The sequence below is a fragment of the Sminthopsis crassicaudata genome, chromosome 1 (assembly GCF_048593235.1).
Source record: "Sminthopsis crassicaudata isolate SCR6 chromosome 1, ASM4859323v1, whole genome shotgun sequence".
Taxonomy (NCBI): domain Eukaryota; kingdom Metazoa; phylum Chordata; class Mammalia; order Dasyuromorphia; family Dasyuridae; genus Sminthopsis; species Sminthopsis crassicaudata.
The window spans coordinates 725,810,660-725,837,551 of record NC_133617.1 but is presented as its reverse complement, the minus strand read 5'-3'; the positions used below and the strand labels follow the sequence as shown (position 1 = coordinate 725,837,551).

General features: G+C 37.8%; 1 protein-coding gene across 1 annotated transcript in view; it reads right to left on the bottom strand.

Moving 5' to 3' along the window:
• The window catches only part of TAFA4 (TAFA chemokine like family member 4), a 188,531-nt gene that overhangs the window by 112,594 nt on the left and 49,045 nt on the right, over nucleotides 1-26,892 (bottom strand). The window contains exons 2-3 of the mRNA XM_074284142.1: nucleotides 21,679-21,821; nucleotides 18,635-18,750 (exon numbers count right to left, since the gene is read on the bottom strand). Of these exons, the coding sequence (XP_074140243.1) occupies nucleotides 18,635-18,750; nucleotides 21,679-21,758 (196 nt within the window). The 5' untranslated portion in view covers nucleotides 21,759-21,821. The remainder of the gene's footprint in view (nucleotides 1-18,634; nucleotides 18,751-21,678; nucleotides 21,822-26,892) is intronic.

The following is a 26,892-nucleotide window of genomic DNA, read 5'->3' as shown; positions in this document are numbered from 1 at the left end:
ATGCACCATCCAGTGGAATTTCTCCCATGTGTCTTTAAATGACCTTTAATCCTTTGGCCATCTTTCAGGAAATTAATTCTCCCTTCTATTGAAAAGTTATTCTGAAAGAGGTCTACAAGCCACTACAAGCCTAGCTCTCAAAAACTGACTTCCCACTAGCATTTTAATTTGAATTTGAAAGTAGATAGGGAGAAGAAGACATATCTCCATTCTGCGTTTTTGATAAATAAATAATTATGACAAAAACATTGAGATAGCATTATAGAAGTAAAATATATCTGAGAGACTGAAACATAAAAAACTGTACACAATGTAAAAAAATGAAATAAACTATCTCAGTTTTAGAGGGGAAATTAATGTTTTCTATTCAAGAAAGGAGGAATTATTAGGCACATGACAGATGCGCTTGACTACATGAAAATAAATTTCTGTGCAATATGAAACATATAATTATAAGAAAAAGATTGGGGGAAATATTTACAGCATATCTGACAGGTGAAATCCTGACATCTAAAATATATAAGAAACTATTACAATGTTGTTACAGTCTAGAAAAATCTTTGGCTTTTCTAACCAATCTTCCTGGTTTATCCATGCTTTACCTAGAAATGCCAAAGACTCCACATGAGCCACACAAAGATTTAAAATTTGGAAAATATTTAAATAAAATAAATAAAAAGACAATGAAACTTAATGCTCATGTGATTTTTTTCTAAGTCTACATTTAGTCCTGGAATCCTTATGTACCATTTAGTGAGCCAATTTCTATTTGAATTTGATATCACTGCTCCCCATCCCCAATTGCCAATTTTCCCCTTATCCTTCTTCTGGACCCATCCACATCTGCAGAAATTCTTTTGTTTGAAAATTTCCAGGCTAGAAAAATCAGTTTTTGAACCTATTAGCATCCCAAGAACTATACCCCAAGACCCAAGAAATAAGAAACCATTCAAACTCATCTCAATCGATCCCCACCCCAATTTAGAAGACATCAGAATTGCTCTGACCTTAGAACTACCTATACCTTAAAATAACAAGCTCAGGAGTCAAGAAGAGCACTGGCCATAGAGTCAGAGAATGTATGGTCTTATCTTTCCTCCAGCATTTACTACCCAGATGACTCTGGGAAAGTTGTTTAAGATCACAAACTTCAGTTTCCTCACCTATAAAGAGCACTTTTCTTTTTTTTTTAATTAAAGCTTTTTATTGTTCAAAACATATGCAAAGATAATACTTCAACATTAATCCTTGCAAAACCCTGTGTTCCAATTTCCCTCCTTTCCCTCACCCCCTTCCCTAGATGACAAGTAGTTAAATATATGTTAAACATAGTAGAAATATATGTTAAATGCAATATATGCATACATATTTACACAATTATCTTGCTGCACAAGAAAAATCAAATCAAACTGGAAAAAATGAAAAAGAAAATAAAATGCAAGCAAACAAAAAAAGAGTGAAAATGCTATGTTGTGAACCACATTCAGTTCCCACAGTCCTCTCTCTCTAGGTGTAGACAACTCTCTTCATCACATCATTGGAACTGGTCTGAATTATTTCATTGTTGAAAAGAGTCACATCCATCAGAATTGATTATCATATATTCTTGTTGTTGCTGTATACAATGATAATGAGCAATTTTCAAAAGAGGAAACAACAAGTTGTAAATAAGGGGTTTGGACTATTTGGCATCTAAGATCCCTAGTAAAGTGATGATTTTGTGATCATAGGGCCTCTCAGGAAGATTTACAGGTAATCATGCACCATGTCCATGAAGAAGTCTTCTGGTGTAAGTATTATTCCTTCTCCTTCCCAATTCTTTTATGGAAACATCACATACAGTCCCAATCCGAAGGGTCTATAAGCTACTAGTTCCCATGCTTCATTGCCCTGCCTCCTCCTCAATATTTCTTTGTGTATCTCCAATTAAGCCACATGACATCTTCTCTTTTGAATTTTCCTCAAACTATTCAAATAAAAAGCATTTTCACTCCTGACTGACCCATCTACTTTTTTCTGTGAAGCCCCTTAGGTCTCAGCAACTGCTGTAGGCAAAAGTCATTGAAAATGACCATCTATAATGGTCAAAAGAACATGAATGAACAATTTCCAAAAAAAGAAAATGCAAATTATTAATAATCACATGAATAAATATTCAATGTCAATAGTTTTCAAAGGAATGGAAAAGAAAACAATTCTATTATAGCACGTCACATCCATCAAATAGACAAAAATGATTAAAAGCAACAAAACTCGACCTTCACAAGATTGTGGATGAACAGGTGCATTGATTCATTGCTGTTGGAATTGCAAATTTTGGGGAGGAACAATACAGCAGTATTTAATAAAAGTTATCAAAAATTAAAATTATACCTAACAATTCCAATTGCAAATAGAAAACAGAAAGTGGGGGAGGAAGGAAAGAGACCAAGAGAGACAGACAGAGAAGCTCTATTCACAGATTTTCATAGGAACTTAACACTGAGGCACAAAAACTAAGAACAACCTAAATGTCTAGCAATCAGGATTCAGTGAAATATATCATAGTGCCTATTAATGCAATGGAATAGCACAATGCAATTGAAACCAACAATCTTGGAAAGACTTTTACTTTTTAAGCTTTTTTTAAAAGCAGAACCAAGAAAATGAAACATAGAATTTAACCACAGAATGAACAAAGAATCCTGGTGACACCTTGTGGCTATAACAACTGACTTCAGTTCAATGAAGGCCTGAGTTCAAATACTTCCTCAGAAAGTCTGTGACCCCACAGACAAATTCCATAAGCTCCCTGTGCCTCAGTTCCCTCATCTATAAAATAAAAAGTTTGAACTCAATGACTTTAAAGTCCCTTCCAACTCAAAGCTCTGATCTATGACTTAGAAGGAATGACTAAAGATCATTATGATTCTTTATATGTTAAAATTAATTTATTAAAAAATATTTATTACCATCTGACTACCAGATGTGCTGGGAATAGGGACACAAGCACAAAAGTAAGACTGCCCGTGTATTCAAGAAGCTAAGTGTTTTATCAAATTGTTTAATTTAAATGAAAAGTTACTAAGCAAGTTTGGTCATCGTACCAATGTTCCAAGTTAAGATTTTGATGATTTTCAGTTCCAATTGATCAGTGATGAACAGAACAGCAAAAGAACACTGGGAAATGAGTGTGGACCATAACATAGCATTTGTACTCTTTCTGTTGTTGTTTGCTTGCATTTTTGTTTTTCTTCCCAGGTTAATTTTACCTTCTTTCTAAATCTAATTTTTTTCTTGTGCAAAAAGATAACTGTATAAATATGCATACATATATTGGATTTAACATATACTTTAACATGTTTAACATGTGTGGGACTGCCTGCCATCTGGGGGGGGGGTAGAGGGAAGGAGGGGAAAAGTTGGAACAGAAGTTTTTGCAAGGGTCAGTGTGTTGAAAAATTACCCATGCATATGTTCTGTCAATAAAAAGCTAAAATAAAAAAAAGATTCAGTGATTTTTTAAAAGATGGGATGGGGGGGCTATAACACAAATGACAAATGAAGACTCTATTGGAATCCCTTCAGAAATGGGTAGTTAGGAAGGAAGAAATGGTAATGGCAGCACAAGAGACTTAAATCAGCCATTTCACTGTTGATGGTGGCCATCTTGTCAGGAGCAAAAGTATTAATGAGGCTGGATGTCAAGGGATCTGGGTGTCAATTCTGCCTCTTCCATAAACTAGCTTTGGAAAGTTGCTGAGAATCTGAATCTCTGTTTTCCCACTTATAAAATGAGAGGGTCGGACTTGAACTCGAAGGTCCCTTCCAGCTATCAATATTAAGACTCTAGAGTTCAATGTAGTATACAATGCAAAGCATAGACTCAGGTAGGGAGGTTTCATCACTGGCTTAAAACACACACACACATAATTTAGGAATTCAAAAGCCAAACCCTTTTAGCCCATAAAGAATCGTGCTTGAAAAGGACTGTAAGCCCAGTAAATTAATCCGTAAATCTTTCCTGCTTCTTGCTCCTGAAATATAGCAACAATATCTATTCCTGGGTGATCACATCCTACACTGTGAAAATGAACATTCATTCATAGCAGGAAGAAAACACATCTCGCCAGGAGCTGCATTTTCCAGCACAAAATACCAAATTAACATCAGATTCACTCTGGTGGGAGTGTGCCAAATCTAATTATTTGTTGAAACAAGCTTGGCAATTGGAAACTTTCGGAGTTAATGGCCAAAGCTACGCCAAACCGGCATGATGTTTCCCCCCCATAGCCCTTCTGTTGAAAAATCTTTTGCTCGGAGGACTCTTTCTCTGAAAGCAATCCTATTTCTGGATCTGAGATACCTTCCCCACTTTTTACTGCCTGCCATTACAGACAGAACTTTATGCTGTGGTTCCCCCTAAATTTAGAAACCAAGTTGTAAAATGCGTAAATAATACACTGAATAAAGCATCAAGACATAAAAGGAGTTGAGTGGAACAAAGGGATAAAACATATTGTGCACTAACCACGTCTGACCCAGGAAAAGACAAAGGACTCATAATTCTAATTAGCAAAATGCACAGTTATGACTTGCATCATTAGACAACAAGCTTCGTGACTGTCTAATAAGCTCCGGCACTCTGATTGTTTGCCTTGCACAGCCCTCTAGTGGAGCTCTGGGAGTATGGAAGGGAGCTTTTGTTGGAAAACATGTCCCCAAGAACAATGGTCATTCTCATCTAAGGACCAGTGTGGCTGATGCTGTAAAGAGGGGCGGCGTTCCCAAGAGCTGAAGTCCTTTCCCTAAGCTTGAGAGACCATTTACAAAGTAAACCAGTCTTCTTGCTACCCAAATAAATGAGCCACACATTGTCTGTTTGGATTGAGGCTACAAGAAAAAGGCAATTGATTTTTTATGTAAAATCTGTCTTTAAAAAAATGTTATCCACACGCTGATACAATTTTTAGTTCATTTTTAACCTAAGGAAAAGTAACATCCTCCAATTCCAGGCACTATTTGTTAATGATTCTATATTAAATGAAAAGTTAGGGGGAAATTGTCAATACTTTGCACACTAGTCGTAACCACAAAAGCACAAGCTGGACTGATATTTTGTTAGAGAAATAGAGCTGGAATATTCACCTAGGACAGAGATTCTTAACCTGAGGTCTGTGAACTTTTGTTTTTAATATTTTGATAAATGTGTTTTTATGTGATTGATTTCCTTAGCAATCCTTTTATTTAATGTTATATATTTTAAATCATTATTATAAGAAGTTCATGGGCCTCACTATACCACTTAAGTAGTCCATGATACACACAAAAAAAGCTAAAAATCCCTTATCTAAAAGAAAATAAAAGGGGCAGAGAGTTGGTACAGTGGATAGAGCACCAGCCCTGAAGTCAAGAGTTCAAATCTGGCCTGAGACACTTAACACTTTCCAGCTATGTGAGACTAGGCAAGTCAATTAACCCAACTGCCTCAGCAAAAAAGGAAGGAAGGAAGGAAGGAAGGAAGGAAGGAAGGAAGGAAGGAAGGAAGGAAGGAAGGAAGGAAGGAAGGAAGGAAGGAAGGAAGGAAGGAAGGAAGGAAGGAAGGAAGGAAGGAAGGAAGGAAGGAAGGAAGGAAGGAAGGAAGGAAGGAAGGAAGGAAGGAAGGAAGGAAGGAAGGAAGGAAGGAAGGAAGGAAGGAAGGAAGGAAGGAAGGAAGGAAGGAAGGAAGGAAGGAAGGAAGGAAGGAAGGAAGATGGGGTGAGGGGCTGCTTTAAAAGAAGTCAGAGCATCAATAAGTATCTGAAGTGGGACCGAAAAGAGCAGTGGATTTGGAATTCAAAAGCCTGGGCTCAAATGGGAAACTGTCATTTTTTTCTGAATAATTTCCAGTAAATCCCTCCATCTGTGTCCAATCAGCCAGCACTGATTAAGGGACTGCTGCTGGGTTCCAGGCATTATGCTGGGCTCTAGGATTACAAAGAAAGTAGTGAAATAGATGCTGCTTCCAAACACCTTCAGATTCCTTGTGGTCAAGCTTGCCTGTGATAAAGACCTCTCCAAGACCCCATTTTTCACATTTAGACTAGATGACAGCTCTAAATCTATAACACCAGGTAGGGTCTTTCCTGTCAAATCAATTCAACAGGCACCTGCTATGTGTTAAAGTACATGGAATACGAGAAAAAGCAAAAATAGTTCCCACTCTCAAGGACCTTATCATCTAAGAGCAACTTCATCCACATTCATGGAAAAATATTTACTGAGCACCTGCTTGTTGTAAGGCGTTAAATGAACCCTTTGAAGATGTTAAATAAGTAACATATTGTCCCTGATCTCAAGATTATAGTTAGTAGGATATCATTGGGACCCAGCTTTGATAGAGAATAAGCAACTGTTTCACTGATGTGATTAGGTATTCACTCCCAACACAAAGAACTATGAATCCCTTTTTTTAATAATATCTATTATCACTATAACTCAAGACTTCATTACCATCATAGGCCTCAAGGAAAGCTTGATCATCCACCTTGATTTCCTCTTAATAGTTAATCCCCATTTTTCTTAGTAGCCAATAAAGGCTCTGTCATTCATAGATTTGTCTCAACCCTTTCTTAATTTATTTATGTTACTCTTATTCTGATGAGTTCCATATCAGCATCATAAATGGATAACGCAATAGCTTTGGAGTAAAGAAAGCCTGGTTTTTCATTCTATTTCAGAGTCTAACTACCTTCTGGACAAGTTGCTTGACTTTAGTTTCCTCGTCTGAATATAAGCTCTCTTAGGCCTGGGACTTTCATTTTTGTCTTATGATTGATTTATCTGATGATTGATTGATAGAATATGAGCTCCTTCAAGGGAGGGAGTTTTCAATTTTGTCTTTGTATACCCAGCATCCCAGAGAGTGTCTTGGCCACACACCGTAGACACTTGACAAATGCTTGCTTATTGACATGATGATAAGACATATATGGGTCATCAGCTACACCTAAGGAAGAAAAATAATTCATCACTAATCCACTGAAGGAGCAGTGTGATATAATGGACAAAGTGCTTGACGTGAAATCAAGACCTGGAATCTAACTCTCCTTCAGATACTTAATAGATATTTGACCATGGGCAAATCAATTACCCTTTCTGTGCCTCAGTTTCTTCAAGATTGGCCTTGATGGCCCTTTTCATATATTCTAAGTCTAATTCTATGACCCCATTATTTCCTTTATGATGATTAAATTTCCTCTACCATTACCACTGCCAAATTCAAGCAGACCTTGTTCCCAATCATTTTCCATTAGTGCAACTGAATTTAGCACCTCTCCTAGAATGAGTACCTACTCTGTGCATTCAATTTCCCTCTAGGATCAACAAGAGAAGTGAAACTTAGAAAAATCCCTGCCTAGAATACATGCCAACCAAGACTGAATAAGCTTTTTTAAAATAAACATTGTTTTTTCCTACCTCAAGCACTGGGAAGAAGACAGCTCCAAGACAGAAGTAAACAAAAGGATGAAGAGGAGTGTGTCAGAAGGCAAGGAGGGCATTAAAGAAAGTTAAATAATGGCTGATCCCTTGATGCCTCGGTCTTCCATTTGACAGTCAAAGATATAAACACAATAAAAAAAATCCTCAAAGCGATCCTACAAATTGAAGAGAGTCCTTGTTTCCCCTTCAATGTATCCCAAGTTGCCCATTTAATTGTTTTACTCTAAATAATCTTTACAACATTCCTTTAAAACAAAGCCATTTAACAAGGTTAATAAGTTTCTGCAAAAAAAAAAGTCTAGATTAGTATGGCCCTTAATATCTCAGCATTACAAGAGAAAAACAGGTTTATGTGGCAAGGGTCTAGGCAGTTATCTAGAAATTTAAGCTACAAAATCATCCCAAATTAAGGCAAACATAATCACAATGTCTTCAACATCCATCTAAAGATACTATACCTGGACACACACACACACACACACACACACACACACACACCCCAAGATATAGGGATAGATTTAAATCATGTAGGGAAGGGAGAATGAACTTGTATGGAAAAAAATTATATCTTGAGTTTCATCAACTTCTAACTAAAATATATTATTTGCTTCATTTATGAATATAGGCAACAAATATTATTCTTGGGGAGTTTCTAGCTTTCACCAAACTGTCAAAAGGATCATGATACACACAAAAAGCATTAACTTTTTAAAATCCCTGAGCTAGTCTAATCCATACTTGAAGAGAAATCCTTCTGTAACAAGCCCGACCTTTGCTTGACATGTCCAATGAGCCAGAAAACCATCAAACCAGACTGGTTACACCTGATCCCACGTCACACTCTCCACCATCCGACCAAACTGTTCTCCTCACTGATCCCCAGAAAGAACATTCATCTTGGGTCAGGCTGGCCCCCGTGTCTGGTCTCATCTTTGCCTCTTGGAATTTCTAGCTGCATTCCAGACTCAACTCCAGTGTTAACCTTCTGCAAGAGACCTTTCTTGCTTCTCTTAATGCTATTTCCCTCTCTCCATTCTCCCCTCCAAAAAAAAAATCATATTTATTTTGTATGTATGTTATATTTACTTATCTCTTTACATATTTATTTCTCCCAATATGATAATAATCATAATATTTCTTTATTATTTAAAGTTGGCAAGAGGCTTTTCATATGTAAAGAGAAAGGAAAGATGGGTTAATTAGGCCCCAGACTTTAGAAAATGTTCAGCTGATCTCGGTGTCTTTCCAATCTAGCCACAAAAAAACTTTAAAAAGATTACTTTCAATCATGAGTGACAGGAGGGTTTTTACTGCGTGATGATGCAAAGCCTTCTAATTAACTTCAGAGAAAGAACCAATGACTAAGGAGGTACTGAGCTGAAACTGAGTATCTAAACAAAAGGACACCAGGCTCCATCTCTCAATTGCTTTCCTTGGAGGTTTTGAGTAAAAAGAGTTGCCATAAGCTTTAATCTTTTGGGATAGAGAGGGAGGAGAGAGGCTGTATAGGACCACATGGCACCTTTGTTTATATTGGGTTTATTCTTTCCTAAATGAAGTAAATAAATATTCTGAGTAACAGTTTCCAGGTGACCTGGTTTGGGAAATCTGAGGCTTCTGTAACGAGTGTCTCTGGCCATCAGAATAGTAGCAATGGCCTCCAGAGTAGTAGTGACTGATAACAGGTGAAAAAACATACAGGAAAAATGCCTATAAAGAAAAAAAAACTGTTTTTACAGAATGAGACCCTGCATTACAAAGACTGAACAGAGACACTGACTCTTGAGCCCCACGTAGACAGAAAGCTATACTTAAAAGGAACTTCATGAGGACTCTACAAAAAGAGAAAAGGACTTCAAGAACTGGAAGTCAGGTGGCCACCTTCTTTCTTTGTGCATTGTTGCCAATTTACTTTAAGTTTGAGCCCAGTGACTTCATGTCAGAGATCATGTTTTATATTGATTATTGATATCACTATTCAATAAATCCCCTTTTCAAAAGCTAATGGAGTTTAACTGATTCTGATTGCTAATAAAGAGCACATCAGTTTAAAAACTACAGCTCATCAGAATTACCCTTAAAATGCAAAGGGGAGAAGTAGTAGTCATGTTGTAGGAACCTAATTTGCAAAGTGAGAAATTGGCATAAATAACTCTTTACAGCCAAGTAAGTCTAATTTATTTCTAGGTTCCCTTAAAATCAAAGGAATATATATATATATATATATATATATATATATATATATATATATATATATATATATATATGTGTGTGTGTGTGTGTGTGTGTGTGTGTGTGTGTGTGTGTGTGTGTGTGTGTGTATAGAGAGAGAGAAGAGAAGAGAAGAGAAGAGAAGAGAAGAGAAGAGAAGAGAAGAGAAGAGAAGAGAAGAGAAGAGAAGAGAAGAGAAGAGAAGAGAAGAGAAGAGAGGGAGAGAGAGGAGAGAGAATTGAGAGAGAGAAAGAAAGAGGGGGGAGGCAGAGAGAGAGAGAGAGAGAGACAGAGAGAGAGAGACAGAGAGACAGAGAGAGAGAGAGAGAAAGAGAGAGAGAGAGAGAGAGAGAGAGAGAAAGAGAGAGAGAGACAGAGAGAGACAGAGAGAGAGACAGAGAGAGAGAGAGAGAGAGAGAGAGAGAGAGAGAGAGAGAGAGAGAGAGAGAGAGAGAGAGAGAGAGAGAGAGAGATTCATCTGGTTTGATCTCCTTTTCCCAGAGGCTTGGTGAGATTAGAGGTGACCTGTACATAAGCCTTCAAATTCTACTGGGCTAATATCCCATGGCCTCAACAGCTCCCTCTAAAGTGAGAGCAAAAAATATGTCTCTCTCCCTCTTCCTTAATGGACTATACAAGACAGTCAATAACTAAATTGAATTATTAAATTAGTCTCCCAAGTTTCTGATTTTGCAATGCTGTTGCTCAGACCTTATCAATCATTCCATCAAAAAGTCAGCAGATATTTTCTACAGGACTATGCTCAAAGACAAAAGACAATCCCTATCCTCAGTGAGTTTCATTCAAATAGGGGAAGTAATTTGTCCATGTATATTAAGCATAAACATAATAAATACAGGATAATGGGGAGGGATCACTAAAGGATTTCTGAAGGTTCTCAGGATCATTAAAATCTCTTCGGAATTGAACACTTATTTAAAATATCAGTTCTAAAATGGCCAATTCTGTCTTAGGAGCCTTTTAAATCTGCCATATGGCATGCATGCTTGGATTTGGGTGATGTCTGCTTCCCTCTAGTGATGAATGCCTGGTGCTGCACATACATCCAAAACAGATCCAATATTCAGAAAGCTTTAGGAAATCAGCCTCAGCACTCCATACCCTAACTAGCCTAGCACCTACCAAAAAAAAGGCTTGCCTCTTGACCTCTGAACTTTCTGGAAGCTTTATGTTAAAGATACCCTAATGCTGGACTCTTTCTAGGGTGTTATATTTTGTCATTTTTATGTAAAATAATGAAGGCCTAGGTGAGAGGGCTTTCCTTTTGCAAAAAGAATATTTGCTATTCTCTTAATAACTGATGCTTTTAAGCAAGACTCCCCCTGAAGCCTGCAGAAATGCATTTCTTTACTGGAAAAAATTATAACTATTCTATTAAATGAAAAAAATATATATCCTATATCCTATCAAATGATAAAATGTATGATATGCCCTTTGAAAACCACAAAGCATATATGCAAATTTTCATCATGAGCATTATTACTATTAGGACTGTCCTACACCCCCAGCTTCCCTTCAAAAAATAACAAATACTTGTTTTAATTTGGGAGTGATAGCAAAATAAATCTCCCTGGACATAAATGTTAAAAATTTCTGCTTTCAGGAGCATCTAGGTAGTGCAGTAGACAGAGCACCAGCCCTGAAGTCAGGAGGACCTGAGTTCAAATCTGGTCTCAGACATTTAACACTTTCTAGCTGTGTGATCCTGGACAAGTCACTTAACCCCAACTGCCTCAGCAAAAAAATTTTAAAAATTCCTGCTTTTCCACAAATAAAATCCTATAGCATTTACCTCCCAACTCAAGTCCCTTAGCAATGTTTTCCAAAAAAAGAGAATTCTTTGATTCTCACACTTTGGCTTAAATTCTACCACCAATTACAAGGCCTTAATGATATTATCCTGAATTTACCTTATACTAATCCTTAATGATTTCCTCCAGTCTAGAGATCTCAAGTTCCACCCTGGTGCAGAAGAAAACTCATTATCTTCCCCCTTAAGTTGTCTCCCCTTTCGGTTGAGATCACTCGGGTTATTTTTGATTCTTTCCTTTCCATCATCTCCCAAAGTCAGTCAGTTATCAAGCCAATCCCACAACTCTAATCCGGGATGACAATAACAAGTGATTGTTAGCAGTTTGCTTATGTGTCAAGCACTGCACTAAATGTTGGAGATACAAAGAATGGGTAAAAACAAGTCTATCTGTCCTCAAGAAGCTTACAATCTAATAGGAAGAATATATGTAAATAACTAGATACATATTAGATATATGTAGAAAATATAGAAAGTAATCCAAGAAGGGACAGAAGAAGAGAATTATGGGAAAACGCTTAAATGTTGAAGGTAGAAAGGAAAACCAAAAGATAAAAGTAAAGATAGGGGATAGTCAGGGCAAAGTCACGGAGATGGGAAATGAAATGTCAAGGTCAGGAACTATTGGTAATGTTGTTAATTGGAGAGGACATGGAAAGGAAAGAAGTATAAGACATGAAATGCAAGAAAGAGCCTTAAATGCCAGAGGATAGCCTTGATATCCCCAGTGCTTTGCAAGTTATGGACACTTTTTAGATCCATGTTGAATTTAATTATAGTTAAAATTGGTGGTGATGACTGTTTCAATACTTATTGACAAAATTGCTCTCACTCTGGAAATTCTGACTTTCCTTCTATATAGGTGTGAAATCAGAAAGAAAAAATCAAAATACTCAAGTTGTATCAATATAAATATGTAGAGAGGTCCCAGCTCATCAGCTTAACAAAGAATTGTATCAGAAACTATATGGGAGAGGTTTTTGCTATTAATCAAGAAGGTGAAACCTTCCTTGGATCTCTGGATTAGGATGCAGGTGCTGAGCCCACTTTATAACACTCTATTTCTAATTTATAGCACTCTTTTCCACCAACTATTGCTGTACCCAACGGAGCACAGGAGATAGCAGCAAGGAAATATATGATCAGAAAAAGAAAAGAAAAAGATGGTCCGGGAAGGGACTGAGAGCCAGTAGTAATCAATGGATCCCTTAAAAACTGAGCTGGTACCCCTACGATGCAGAAGGGCATTCAAGGGAGCAACCAGGAAGAAATAGTTAAATTGATAAAAAGATATATTCACTGAAGAAGTCAAGTGTCCCATTGACTACAGTGTAATGGATGTTATTTTTATTATTGTTCAGTCATTTAGTCTTTGTGACCTTACTTGAGGTTCTCTTGGCAAAGACACTGAAATAGTTTGAAAGAGTTTGCCATTTCCTCCTCCAACTCATTTTACAGATGAGGACATTGAGGCAGACAGTTATAGGAGTTACCCAGGATCACAGAGCTAGTAAGTGTCTGAGACTGGATTTGAACTCAAATCTTTTTGATCCCACTTCTGTGCTCTATCCACTATGGTGCCACCTAGCGTCCATTATTAATGTTATTATTCCCTCTCAAAATTAATTTCATACCTTGTAATTCTCTAAAAGGAGATATAACTATATATGTAGCTGTGAAAATAGAAATTTAGATGAAGATAGAAACAGACGGATATGGGGAAGGAGAGAGAGAAGTGGCTATGTACATGTATGCATATACACATATATACACAGACATATATCTAAATGTACGCAAGTATATATGTGTATATTTAATATATATCCCACATTGTTACTTCTTCCTTCAAATTTTATTTCTGCCTTTTGTTTGTGCAACCCAATCGTTTCTAAACAAACCTGTTCCCCACCTAAAGAGTTTTCCCTTGAAACAAAGAAAAAAGGTAAAGCAAAATCGGCTGATATAGACAACATTGATTCTGTATCCATCAGTTCTATGTACAGGATGTCCCCAAAGCTTTAGTTTTTTAAGCTGTTAAAGCTTAATCACAGATTTATAGTCAGAAAGGTCTTAGCAGGCAGCTATGTGGTACAGTGATTAGAACACTGGACTTAAAGTATCTGAGTTCAAATCTGGCCTTAGGCACTTCCTAGCTGTGTGACATGAGCAAGTCAATTAACCCCAGTCTGTCTCTGTGTCATTTATAAAAAGGAGCTACACTACTATCTATCTACCCAGGTTACTTATACCTTCGGAATCCAATACTTAACGTGCAACAAGAAAATGGGATTTACACACATATATTGTATCTAGGTTATATTGTAACACATGTAAAATGTATGGGATTGTCTGTCATCTAGGGGAGGGAGGAGAAAATCTGGAAAAATGAATACAAGGGATGATGTTATTTTAAAAAATCACTCATGCATATATGTCAAAAAATGTATAATTATAAAATTAATTTTTAAAATATAAAATTAAAAAAAAAATAAAAAGGAGCTACATCCAGCAGCTACATCCAAGGGTTGTCTGAAGCTCAAATGAGATTGCATATAAAGTATCTTGTAAATTTTGAAGAGCCTTAAAAATACTAATTGTTGTTGTTAAATTGAATCCAACTTCCTCATTTTCCAAAGGAAAAACTAAGACTTAGAGAGATTGTAGTATTCGCCCCTAGTTGCACAAGTAATAAGTATCTGAGGTGGGATCTGAATCTAGGCCTTACAGACCCCAAGTCCAGAATTCTACATAGAATACCATAAGATGAGCAACATTTTAGCCACTCCCAGGCAGTTTTACCATTTAAAAAAATCATCACATAGTTATTATTCATTCTTTCAATGAATATTTGTTAACCATTCCCTACGGGTAGAGCAATAGGCTTACCACTATACAAGACACTATTCAAAATAGAGTCCCTGCCCTCACAGAGTTTACAATCGATTTGGCTAATTTGTAAATGTCTATAACACAAAGCACCATGGGATGCTTTATGAGAAGCACAAACTAAATACCATTGGAGCCCTGGAAAAAAATATTCCTGGCTAGGTAACAAGGGGATACATCGTGGTAGGGCAAACCACTGAACTGGGTCTTAAAGAATGTATCTACAAGACCATCATTTCCTAGCTCTACAACTTAAAGGGACCTGAGCGACATCTAGTCCAAATGCTTGACTCTAGAGATGAAGAAACGGAGGCTCAGGAAATAAAGGGTCTTGCCTAAGATCATGTAGATAGAAAGCAGGAGGCTAGGATTTGAATCCTTGTCAGGTCCCCTGTCTCCAGTCAGTGTTCATACATTTGAGAGCAGAAAAAGAAAGAAAAAAGAAAAAGGCACTCATGGCAGGCAGAGGGAATATCTCGAAATCCCAGAAACAGAAAAATGTCAAATAATCCAGAGTAATTGGAAGAAATGGGGAGCTTGGCAGGAGATAAAGCAGGTAGGAGCCCAAGGGAGAACTTGGAGCTTCAGTTTTATTGAGTAAACAATGGAAACCAATGAACGTTTGGACCAGGCAAGTGGCACAAGCATTGCGGTGATTTAGGAAGATTAAGCTAAGGGCCTTATCTAGGATGGACCCAGACTCACAGTGGTCCTCACACTTTTTAAATAGGGGGCCAGTTCACTGTCCCTCAAACTGTGGGAGGGCCGGACTATAGTAAAAACAAAACCTCACACTGTGTCTCCGCCCCTCAGCCCATTTGCCACAACCCAGTGGGCCCCATAAACATCCTCAGTGGGCCGCATCTGGCCCACGGGCCATAGTTTGAGAACCCCTGAGTCAGAGGAGTGAGGAGGATGAGGAAGAGAGTCAGGATCATAGCTGTCAAGCTGGAAGAGATGCTGTAGCCCACCCATTCCAACAATCTCATTTTACAGATGAGGAATGAGACCCAAAGAAGTTAAAAGAGCTTTCCATGTTTACACAGGTAATAAATTACAGAGCCAGGATTAGTAAACAGGCAAGAGGTTATTCTAATATCTAAACTTAAAGCAATAAAGGCAAATAGATGACGTGGTGGATAGTATATCAGTTCTGGGTCAGGAAGATTCCTCTTTCTGAGTTCCAATCTGCCTCAGACATTTACTAGCTATGTGACCCGGAGAAAGTCACTTCACTCTATTTGCCTCAATTTGCTCATCTGTAAAATGAACTGGACAAGGAAATGCCAAACCACTCCAGTCTTTGCCTAGAAAACCCCAAATAGGGTCACAGCCAACAACAACAAAGTCATAAGGCCTAAATTAGGTGGGGGGATGATAGGAATTTTCTTCCACAGAGGAAAAAAAGGTCGCAAAATGAGAATATTATACCAAAAATTAGGATTTTTAAAAAACTTATAGAAGTGGCTTAGCTTTGGAAGCAGCTACGAGACAGAATAGAAAGAGTATTGGAGGGGCAGCTAGGTGGCGCAGTGGATAGAGCACCAGCCTTGAATTTAGGAGGACCCGAGTTCAAATCTGGTCTCAGACACTTAACACTTCCTAGCTGTGTGACCCTGGGCAAGTCACTTAACCCCAGCCTCAGGGGAAAAAAAAAAAAAGAGTATTGGACCTTCAGTCAGGGAGCCCTGAATTCAAATATGGCCTCAGGCACATACTAGATGTATGACCATTGACAAGTTGGTTAATCTCTATCTCAGTTTCTCAACTGTAAAATATCAATAATATGAAAAACAAATCAATAATAAAATAACAATACTAATAATACCTACTTCCCAGAGATGTTATGAGATAATATTTGTAAATTCCCTGTCACAATGCTTCACTCTTAAAAAGATTTCTTTTCTTTCCTTCCTCTTTTCATTGTGCCTTTCAATGTTTGGCTGGGACTACCCAGGCCTCTCAGAAGGCACTTACCTGTAGAGAAACTGGAAGTTATCATTACATCATTTCTTTGGATCCTAACACTAAAACCGGGAAGAATTCAAAGTGCATCTAGTCCAAATCCCCCATTTTTCAAATAAAGAAACTGAGTCACCAGGAGAAAGGGGGTGATTTGGCCAGGCCCCTCACCAGGAATGATCAGAGATTGGAGCTGTACCCCCCATTATTGGACTCCAAGACCTTTATTCTTCCCACTGCCCCACACTGCCTCTTTTATTACTATTATATAACTACTCAAAACCATTGTCATCCCCATCCAGATCTGTCCCTGAAATGATACATTTTCCCCATTCAAAGGGCTAAGCAATGAAGCAAGAATTTGACCCCAATCAAATGAAGGCTCTGCCTTGTCCTCCGTTTCCTTCAAGTTTTAATAACCTTTCAACATTGTCCCTCGAGCTCAGCCCTCTGAAATCTGAAAAATCTGCTGTTAATAACCTGCCTGGCTGCAATGTTTTCCTTGCCTGATGACAAGCGTGTCTCTCGACCTCCACCCAGGAAAAGCAATGTGGACTAATCAGATAAGGCTAATGACTTAAAACACTTTGTTTTCCAGAAGGAAGTCAGCTAGAGATACATGGTGGGGTAAGCTGCTGGCTGTCGGCATTTTGGAACAGCCGCACCGTATTGATTTTATGCTGATTTGCTCAAACTTCCATCATGATTTGGCTTGATCTTCATCAAAATGTGTAGCTCGAGGGGGAAAATGAGTTTTAGAGGATTTCAAAAAAATGAACTTGAGTCCAAAATGATTTATGACCTTCGAATTTAAGTGTTATGTGGTGAAAAACAGCAAGTGCATGGAGAATCAAAATGTTTAGCATCCCTAAACCAAAAGAAAGCCCTTTCCAGGTTATACATTACAATTTTTAAGTTGACAGACAGCACAGCTTAGGATTCAAGCTAAAGTCTTTTATCCAAAAGTCTGAGAATTTCTGGGACTGCCATGTTGTAAATTGCAGTTTCTCAGGACCTGGATTAATTGTTTGACAGTCAGTCTGCTGACAACCATGAATTATGAAGGAAAAAGCATGACTCTATGGGGAGTTTTGCAATGTAGGTCATTCTAAGTGGTGATTAAAGAAGCGTATGTTGTTTGTGTGTGTGTATGCATGTGTGTGAGCACACATATGCATTTGGAAAACAAAAGAAAGAGGGGAAATGGGGGGAAAGGAAAAAACAAAGGAACTGCTGATGACAGCCTATTGACCTTGCTGCAGAAATAACAAAATCACAGATCCACCATGAAAATGATCAGAATTGCTCGGAATCATAGACTATCAGAGTCTAGCCCTTAGAGACCATCCATCTGGTCTAACCCATATTCAGAAGGGGTTTCCCTTTCCAAAACACCCAAAAAGAACACATCTCATTTTGATTGAAGACTTCTGATGAGAAGCCCACAACCCCCTAAAGCAGCCTGTCCCCCTTTCAGATAGTCAAAAACTGTTTTTCCTTGCATTAAGCCAAAATGAAATGTTTCAAACTTTATCTTAATATGAATCAAATTGTTTAGTTCTCATTCTGCCCCTTTATGAAGTTTTCATCTTTCATCAGATCAAAAATCTTGAGCTGCAATCCAACATTCTCATTTTACAGATAGGGAAACGGAGGTCGATGAGGGTGACGAATTGCCAAACATGATGCAGAGGTACAATGTGAAGTCGGGTCCTCTGATTTGAGGGTCGTTTTGCTTTCTACTTTACCACAAGCTTTGTTATCATCACCCTCGTTAATATTATTATTCATGAATGTGAATTAAAACAACTTTCTTTTGTACACAAGTTATCACTACAACTTTTCTCTTTGTATCCCTAGTGCTTGATTTGTAGCATCGGATACAGTAAGCACTTAATAAATGCTTTTTCATTCATTTTTCAACAATTCAATTGGATTTCAATACAGACTAGCTGATTACCTCTACCTACTTTAAAGGGATGCTGGGAAAATGAATAAAAACAGGTTCCCTTTTTGTTCTAGAATCCTTGAGGAAAGGGCACCATATAAATGCAGGTATTAAAAAAAAAAAGAAAAATGCAAACAGATCACTCTGAAAACGCCAAGAATGTCAACTCATGACACACCAAAATATTGCATTGATATTTTTGCCATCTTTTGCCCCAGTTATTAAGACACCGTCCACAGCTTAGTCAATTACCAGTGACTAAAAAAGTGGGCTCTGATGTTGAATGAGTGTGATTAATTGATCTCAGTAGTGCATAATGAGTTTAAAGTTCCTACCTGGGTGTCCCCGGAGATGATGGCTAGAGGCTGACAACAGTTTACTGCATACCATTAGCACGGAGACCAGGAGGAGCCAATGAGACAGTAGCACTGATTTGGCAGAGAATCTCATCCTAAAACCAGAAAAAGAAGTTGTTTGATGAAGGAGCAATACTTTAGGAGGCTACGAGAAAGACAAGACTGCAGAGGTGGGAGAATGCAGAAAGAAGCGGTAGTATACAATTACCTGTTGGATGGGAGAGGGTATCATCAGAGTTGATAGCTTGTTCTTAAAGTAATATTAATCAAGTCTGTAAATTCATCTTAAAATTAAGTGTTTCCAAAGTGAATTCCATACTTAGGTGTTAAGATCAACCCTGTTTTTCTGGAATCCAATTCAATGGCCTGATAATTATATTTGGGTTAGATTATTTTTAAACAATGAATTAAGAAAATTACATGCTTCAAAGTGGTTTTGTTAAAATACACTGTGTGTGTATATATACACATATATGTATGTCTGTTTATATAAAATCTGAAGAAATGCTGAATACCCTTCTCTGCCCCCCAAAATTAAGCATTTGTGAATGAAAAAGCCCTGATCTCAAAGCATAGACATATGTTTTATTGTACAGGCCCCCAGGTTTTGTAGGGCAGTTCAGAATTTGATATCTTAAGCAAGAACAGTAAAGTGTCTTTTTGTGGCCATCAAATTATTTAGACTTTACAAATGATCAGTGTAGCAGATAAAACTCTTCAGAAATCATTTGTGTTGCTCTACTTGAAGAAAAAATTAAAAATACAAATGCAATGTCCAGAAAACATATCTTCTCTGAGCTCCACAAAATCTGGGACGGCAGAGGAAATAGTAGATAAGGCCTTGGCCTTGAAGGCGGGAGATCTACGCCCAAATCAGCCTCAAAGATCACTAACTCTGCAATTCTGGCCAATGTATTCCAATTCCGTGTACCTCTGCCAATTCCTTAGGACTTAAGTCATAAGCACAACTACTGTTAGGAATCTATCTTTTTTGGAGGGCTGGAGGGAGGTTTCACAATGGGAGTTTCCAAGTTACTAATCAACAAAATCACAGAACCTAGAGCTGGAAGTGATCTCAGATGGCATATAGACCAACTGGTACCAAAGTTGAAGTATCTCTTTAAGTTGCTATAGTGGTATTATTCCAGATTTAGGTCTTCTTATAACAAAGCAAATATTCTCTTTCTACTGTATCACTCTGCTCTTTTTGGCAAATGACTTAGAACTGCTATTTTTTTATATTTTTCCCTGCTTGATCCTTTAAATAGCATTTGAGCATTATTAAATCTATAAACAGTCATGGCATATTGGGTTTGACTGATGGTGAACAACACTCCAGGTGATTCTCTGAGAACATATCCAATAGGTCCCCTCCAGGAAATCTGGAATCACATCCATAGATTAACATTTTTGCTTGAGGGAACATTCAAGGAGATTCCTACTTCATAAAACTATTAAATGCCAAACTAAAAATCCAGCCTTCTCTTTGGCTTTCTATCATTTGATTTAAAAAAGTCTTATTGAAAAGTCGCCATGCTGCTCATTGGCTAGAGATCCCTTTCATTATTTGAATCTACAAACAAACATAAGATTTTCAGCTTTTTTTTAAAGAAGTATGTGTCACTTCAACAATGACACTGTACGAGGATGTATTCTGATGGAAGTGGATATCTTCAACATAGAGAAGATCTAATCCAATTCCAATTGATCAATGATGGACAGAATCAGCTACATCCAGAGAAGGAACACTGGGAAATGAGTGTAAACTGTGAGCATTTTTTGTTTTTCTTCCCAGATTATTTTTACTTTCTGAATCCAATTCTTCCTTTGCAACAACAATAAAATTTGGTTCTGCACATATATATTGTACCTAGGATATACTATAAGATATTTAATATGTATGGGAATGCCTGCCATCTAGGGGAGGGGGTGGAGGGAAGGTGGGGAAAAATTCAGAACAGAAGGGAGTACAAGGGATAATGTTGTAAAAAAAAAAAATTACCTATGCATATGTACTGTCAAAAAATGTTATAATTTTAAAATTTAAAAAAAAAAAAGAAGTATGTGTCAAAAGTGAGCCATGGTAAAACCATGGGGTTGAGAACATCATAATGTTCTCAAGTTTTTCAAGGGCTGCCTTTCAGAAAAGATTAGATTTTTTCTGCTTTGCCCCAGGAGCAATGGTTAGAAGTTGTGAAAAAGCCATTACAGACTAGATAACAGTAAAAACTTGCTAACAATTAGAGCTGTCCAAAAGTGATATGGGCTGCATCAGGAAACAGTGAGTTCCCTCTCCTCGGATATCTTTAAGAAGAGAATGGATGACAACTTCTCAGATATTATCAAGTGTGGCTTGGATGTAATAGCTGCAGAGATCTCTCACAACTCTCCATGATTCTGGATAATGTAAATTCATGATTTTGTGGCCCTTAGACCATCTCATTCAGATGCATACTGATAAGTATTTAAAAACTGATTCTTGTGAGGGGGAGGAGGAATGTACACACAATATGCCTTTAAGTATAATAAATATTATTGACATTTTCTTCATCACTTTATTAATTATATATAATCAGCAAAACAACAAGTCAAGTCTCAATTTGTAGCATTTGCTGATTTCCAAGGCGTAAATGCTCACACTGAAAATTTCACCATCAGTTCTCTCAAACCAATACAAGCAGGCTCTAGGATACCTTTGACTTTATCTGAAACAAGATTTCAATTTTCAGATGGGGAAAAATGTTCTCAAAAATGGCTGTATTTTCCCCAGGTTAAAATGAATGTTGTTTAGTGAGAATCCAAGGTCTTTACAACTCATATCTCCGTACAACTCTTTGTAAACTGAAAGGCGTCCAAAAGATTAGAGCTCAAAATAAAAAAAACATGAGCCTCAAAACCCCAGAATCCTAGATAAGAGGGAGACCTTTAGAAAAGATGAGCAGAGCCCCAGAAACACTCACATCTGCCAAATTCTAGGTCTTTAGAAAGTGCCATCTCTATGTCACTGTTAAAAGTCATCTTACCTTGGGGACTTCACAAGAATTGGATTCCAGTCAAACACAATTATTCCAGAAAGCGTTTCAGAACAGCTCCAAATTTCCATTTGCAGCTAGACTCGACCATTGCTATGATTCACAAATTTCTCTTCACTTGAGAGACCTATTACCTATTAAGGAAACCCAGAAAGACAGCAATTAGAATTTTTAATGTTGGTATGAAACAGATTTTTATTAGCAAAGTAATTGTTTTATGCTGCCACCTCCTGTTCTAAGCAGGTTAGTCTGTGGACAACAAGGTTCTCCTTGGCATCTAAGCTGTTCTAACAGAGGGAGGGAAGTAAAATTGCATTTTAAAAACACATTATGTTAGCTAAATATTACTTGAGAATTGTATGATATGAAATAAGCTGAATTCCTCCCAACCAAAGAAAAAGAATCCTACAATATCAACATTGTGGCAACACAAGTGATAAGTAACACTGTAGGATTTGCAAAACAAAATGAATACTATGCCATATTTTTATTCAATCCATCATAAGAATGAATGAATGAATGAATGAATGAATGAATGAATGAATGAATCTGAGGGAAAGACCCTTAAAGCAGAATGATTGAGATTTATACTCCATATGCGTCAATCAGGACCCAAACAATGGGTCTTGGCCTAGGATCTACTAGTAGTCAATGAGAATCAGATTGGTTTTGGTTTAAGGCAAGATCCTTAATAAAGAAATTCAGCCAGTAAACTCCAAGATATCATGGCAGAGTTCAGAGGTGCAAAAGAAGGGGGAAATGCTTTTAAGAGGATCTATAGGTAAAGAGGATCTATGATATTCTATATAGACAGAGAGAGGAAAGGAGGGAAGGAAGGAGGGAAAGAGGGAAAAAAGGAAAAATGGATCTCATCTAATCCTGTCACTTTAGGTAGGAAGGAAAAAAGGAAGGAAGGGAAGGAGGAAGGAAGGAAGGGAGGGAGGAAGGGAGGGAGGGAGGGAGGGAGGAAGGAAGGAAGGAAGGAAGGAAAGAAGGAAGGAAGGAAGGAAGGAAGGAAGGAAGGAAGGAAGGAAGGAAGGAAGGAAGGAAGGAAGGAAGGAAGGAAGGAAGAAAGGAAGGAAGGAAGAAAGGAAAGAAGGAAGGAAGGAAGGAAGGAAGGAAGGAAGGAAGGAAGGAAGGAAGGAAGGAAGGAAGGAAGGAAGGAAGGAAGGAAGAAAGGAAAGAAGGAAGGAAGGAAGGAAGGAAGGAAGGAAGGAAGGAAGGAAGGAAGGAAGGAAGGAAGGAAGGAAGGAAGGAAAGAAGGAAGGAAGGAAAGAAGGAAGGAAGGAAGGAAGGAAAGAAGGAAGGAAGGAAGGAAGGAAGGAAGGAAAGAAGGAAGGAAGGAAGGAAGGAAAGAAGGAAGGAAGGAAGGAAGGAAGGAAGGAAGGAAGGAAGGAAGGAAGGAAGGAAGGAAGGAAGGAAGGAAGGAAGGAAGGAAGGAAGGAAGGAAGGAAGGAAGGAAAAAAGGAAGGAAGGAAGGAAGGAAGGAAGGAAGGAAGGAAGGAAGGAAGGAAGGAAGGAAGGAAGAAGGAAGGAAGGAAGGAAGGAAAGAAGGAAGGAAGGAAAGAAGGAAGGAAGGAAGGAAGGAAGGAAGGAAGGAAGGAAGGAAGGAAGGAAGGAAGGAAGGAAGGAAGGAAGGAAGGAAGGAAGGAAGGAAGAAGGAAGGAAGGAAGGAAGGAAGGAAGGAAGGAAGGAAGGAAGGAAGGAAGGAAGGAAGGAAGGAAGGAAGGAAGGAAGGAAGGAAGGAAGGAAGGAAGGAAGGAAGGAAAGAAGGAAGGAAGAAGAAGGAAGGAAGGAGGAAGGAAGGGAGGAAGGAAGGAAGGAAGGAAGGAGAAGGAAGGAAGGAAGGAAGGAAGGAAGGAAGGAAGAGGAAGGAAGGGAGGAAGGAAGGAGGAGGAAGGAAGGAAGGAGGAAGAAGGAAGGAAGGAAGGAAAGAAGGAAGGAAGGAAGGAAAGAAGGAAGGAAGTAAGGGAGGAAGGAAGGAAGGAAGGAAAGAAGAAGGAAGGGAGGAAGAGAGGAAGGGAGGGAGGGAGGGAGGAAGGAAGGAAGGGAGGGAGGGAGGAAGGAAAGAAAGGAGGGAGGAAGGAAGGAAGGAAGGAAGGAATATATATATATAACTTGCCACTGGACCCAGATGGTTCTGGAAGGAAAAGTAAGGCAGCATAGCCATCCCTCAGTCACATCCAAATCACTTGCATGGCATGGTCTTCTTCAAGAGTGAAGGACAAAGCACAACAATAATCCATCATAGAATCAAATAATGTTAAAGGGAAGTAGTATGATACAGTAGAAAGTGTATATTTCTCAGATGCCGAGGACATAGGTCCAATACTTACTATCCGTGTGAGTTTAAGCAAATCTTTTAATTCCTGTTTGTCTTTGTTTTCTTCATCTATGAAATAAGAGTTGGCCTAGATAATTTCTAAGGTTCCTTCTAAATCAATGTTCGTATGACCTTGTAGCTATCTAGTTTAATCTTCTTAATTTTACAAACAAGATATAATAGTCTACTCCTATAAAGCATGTTTTAGTTTACAAAATGCTTGATACATCATCTTATTTGATTCTCACAACAGCCCTACAGGGTAGATATTATTATTACCCCTCTTTTGTGGAAGAAAAAATTGAGGTTTGAAGAAATAACTTGCCCAGTATTCCTAAATAAAACAAATTGTATTACTGAGTAAAATAAATTGTCTTCCTGAGTCTTTGTCCAGTGATTCAGAAATTAAATCTCCTGACTCGTAGTCCAGCAGATATGAAATAAGCAAGATTTCCAGTGATCTATTATTCTCTTACAAATATTTTAAAAGAAAAGAAAGAGGGAAAATAGCCTTACTTTGATAACCATCTGACATTTAAAAGGTGCTATTGTCTCACAGAGCCATAGCAGCAGAGGTCTTAGAACTCATCCAAACCCATCACTTTAGATGAAGAAATCAGGATCTGGGGAATTTAATTGATTTCCTTAAGGATCCACAGATAAATATCTGATATTGGATTTGAACTTAGATCTGGCTTCCAGAGTCAGTATTCATGCCCCTTACCACATCACTTCCCAATGGATACTATCAAGTCACAAAATATCCATACATGGTGCTTCAAACAACTTTCTAATTTATAAAACACATTTTTAAAAAGCAGCACGCAAATAGCATCTGTTGTAAACTCCTCAGAAAATAAAAAATGAAAGCATCTCATTTTTCCTGTTACTAATTTATATACATCTCTTTAGTGGTGGAGATTTGAAAGAAAAAAATGATTTGCAGCCATGCATATTAAAGTTCCAAATGTGATCAAGAATTAGCCTTTGAAACATATTTTAATTACTTCTGAATCCCACTGAACACATTCCAAATCCACTCCCAAGAACAACTAGGATTTTCTCTTCTTTCAGAACACCTGAAGATGATTTAAGAAGTTTGCCCACAGAACACTTTCTGCAGAAGAACCAACCCACTGAGCATTAAGGCTTAACCTGCCCCTTTCAAAGAGCTTGAGTGATTAGCTTGGAAATAACAAAAGAAAAATGTCCTTTAAAAGCCATAGGAAAGAGAGGATTCAGAACTGAAAACAACTTAAAAAATTAAAAACGAATAAAAAAAGAGTCGCATGGGCTTTGATAACACCATCCTAGAAACTTGTGTCCCCTGGCCTTCCTCCTTTATTCTCAATGTTTGTCTCTTTCTCTGCCCAAGAGCACAATTTGACCTTCTACTACCCAAAATGAAATGCACAAGACAATTCATCAGATGCAGCCATAATGAACTCCTCACTTCTCAGAGACTAAAGTGACCTTTTCTGGCTAATATTTGTCTTGTTTTCATCAAACTAAGGAAACCGCTAGGAATTCCTTTTTTAATTTGTAGGGATGGGTGGGAGTGGATCCATCAGTGAAAAGTAATGTGGTCAAATGGATTGAACCTCGGACTAGGGGGTGCCAGCAGTTTAATTTCAGCCCTCGCCAACCCTCATTCAATCAAATTGTCCCAGTCTGCCTATTAGGCAATTTCTTTGAAAGGTTCATTCTTTCACATCACTTTTAAACATTTAGTAACTGATGCCTCCCCCGAGCCCAGTTTCAATGTCTCGTTGTGGCAAGGAGGTGACTCTGGGTCCTTGAAGGCTCTAACAATACTGCAGAGCTTCAGCAAGTCCTATCAAGCTTAAAAGATTTCAAAAAGCACTCATTAGCTCCTTATATGTCTTCTAAGGACCATGGCAGTTCCCAGACCCTCATCATCAGAGGCTTGGTCACCAAGTGATATTTGTGTTGTTGTTATTTATGTCAGGCTATTAAATCATCTAATTAGAAATAAAACCTCTGTGATCAGCAAGAATATTCTCCAGTCAAAACAATCTAGTACTGGCTAAGAAATCAGTGGAATTGATTAGGTACAAATTACATTATAGTTAATGACCACAGTAATGTAGTATACAATAAAGCCAAAGATCCAAGGTTTTGGAACAAAAACTCATTATTTGACAAAAACTGTTGGGAACACTGGAAAACAATAGGGTGGAAACTGGGTATAGACTACCATTCTATTCCCTATGCCAAGATAAGGTCAAAATTGGTACATGATTTACATATAAAGGACGATACACAGAGCATGGAATATTTTGTTTTTCAGATCTATAGACAAAGAAAGAATTTAGGCCACAAAAGACAAAGACAGCAGTCCAAAATATAAAATAGATAAGGTATAAGAAAAACAGAAAACTGGAAGGAGGAGGGATTTTTGCAACAGGTATCACTGATTAAAGGCCTGATTTCTCAAATATATAGGGAGCTGAGTCAAATTTTAAAAATACAAATACAAATCATTCTCCAATTGATAAACTGTCAAAGGATAGAAGAGGCAGTTTCTTTTTTTATTTACAAAACATATTCATGAGGTAATTTTTCAACATTGAAAACCTTGCTAAACCTTTTGCTCCAAATTTTCTCCTACTTCCCCCTACCCCCTCCCCTAGCTGGCAGGTAGTCCAATACATATTAAATATGTTAAACTATATGTTAAATCTGATATATGTATACATTAGATGCAATTATCTTGCTACACAAGAAAAATCAGATCAAAAAGGAAGAAACAAACTGAGAAAGAAAACAAAATGCAAGCAAACAACAACAGAGAGAGGGAGAATTCTATGTTGTGGTCCACACTCAGTTCCCATGGTCCTCTCTCTGGGTGTAGCTGGTTC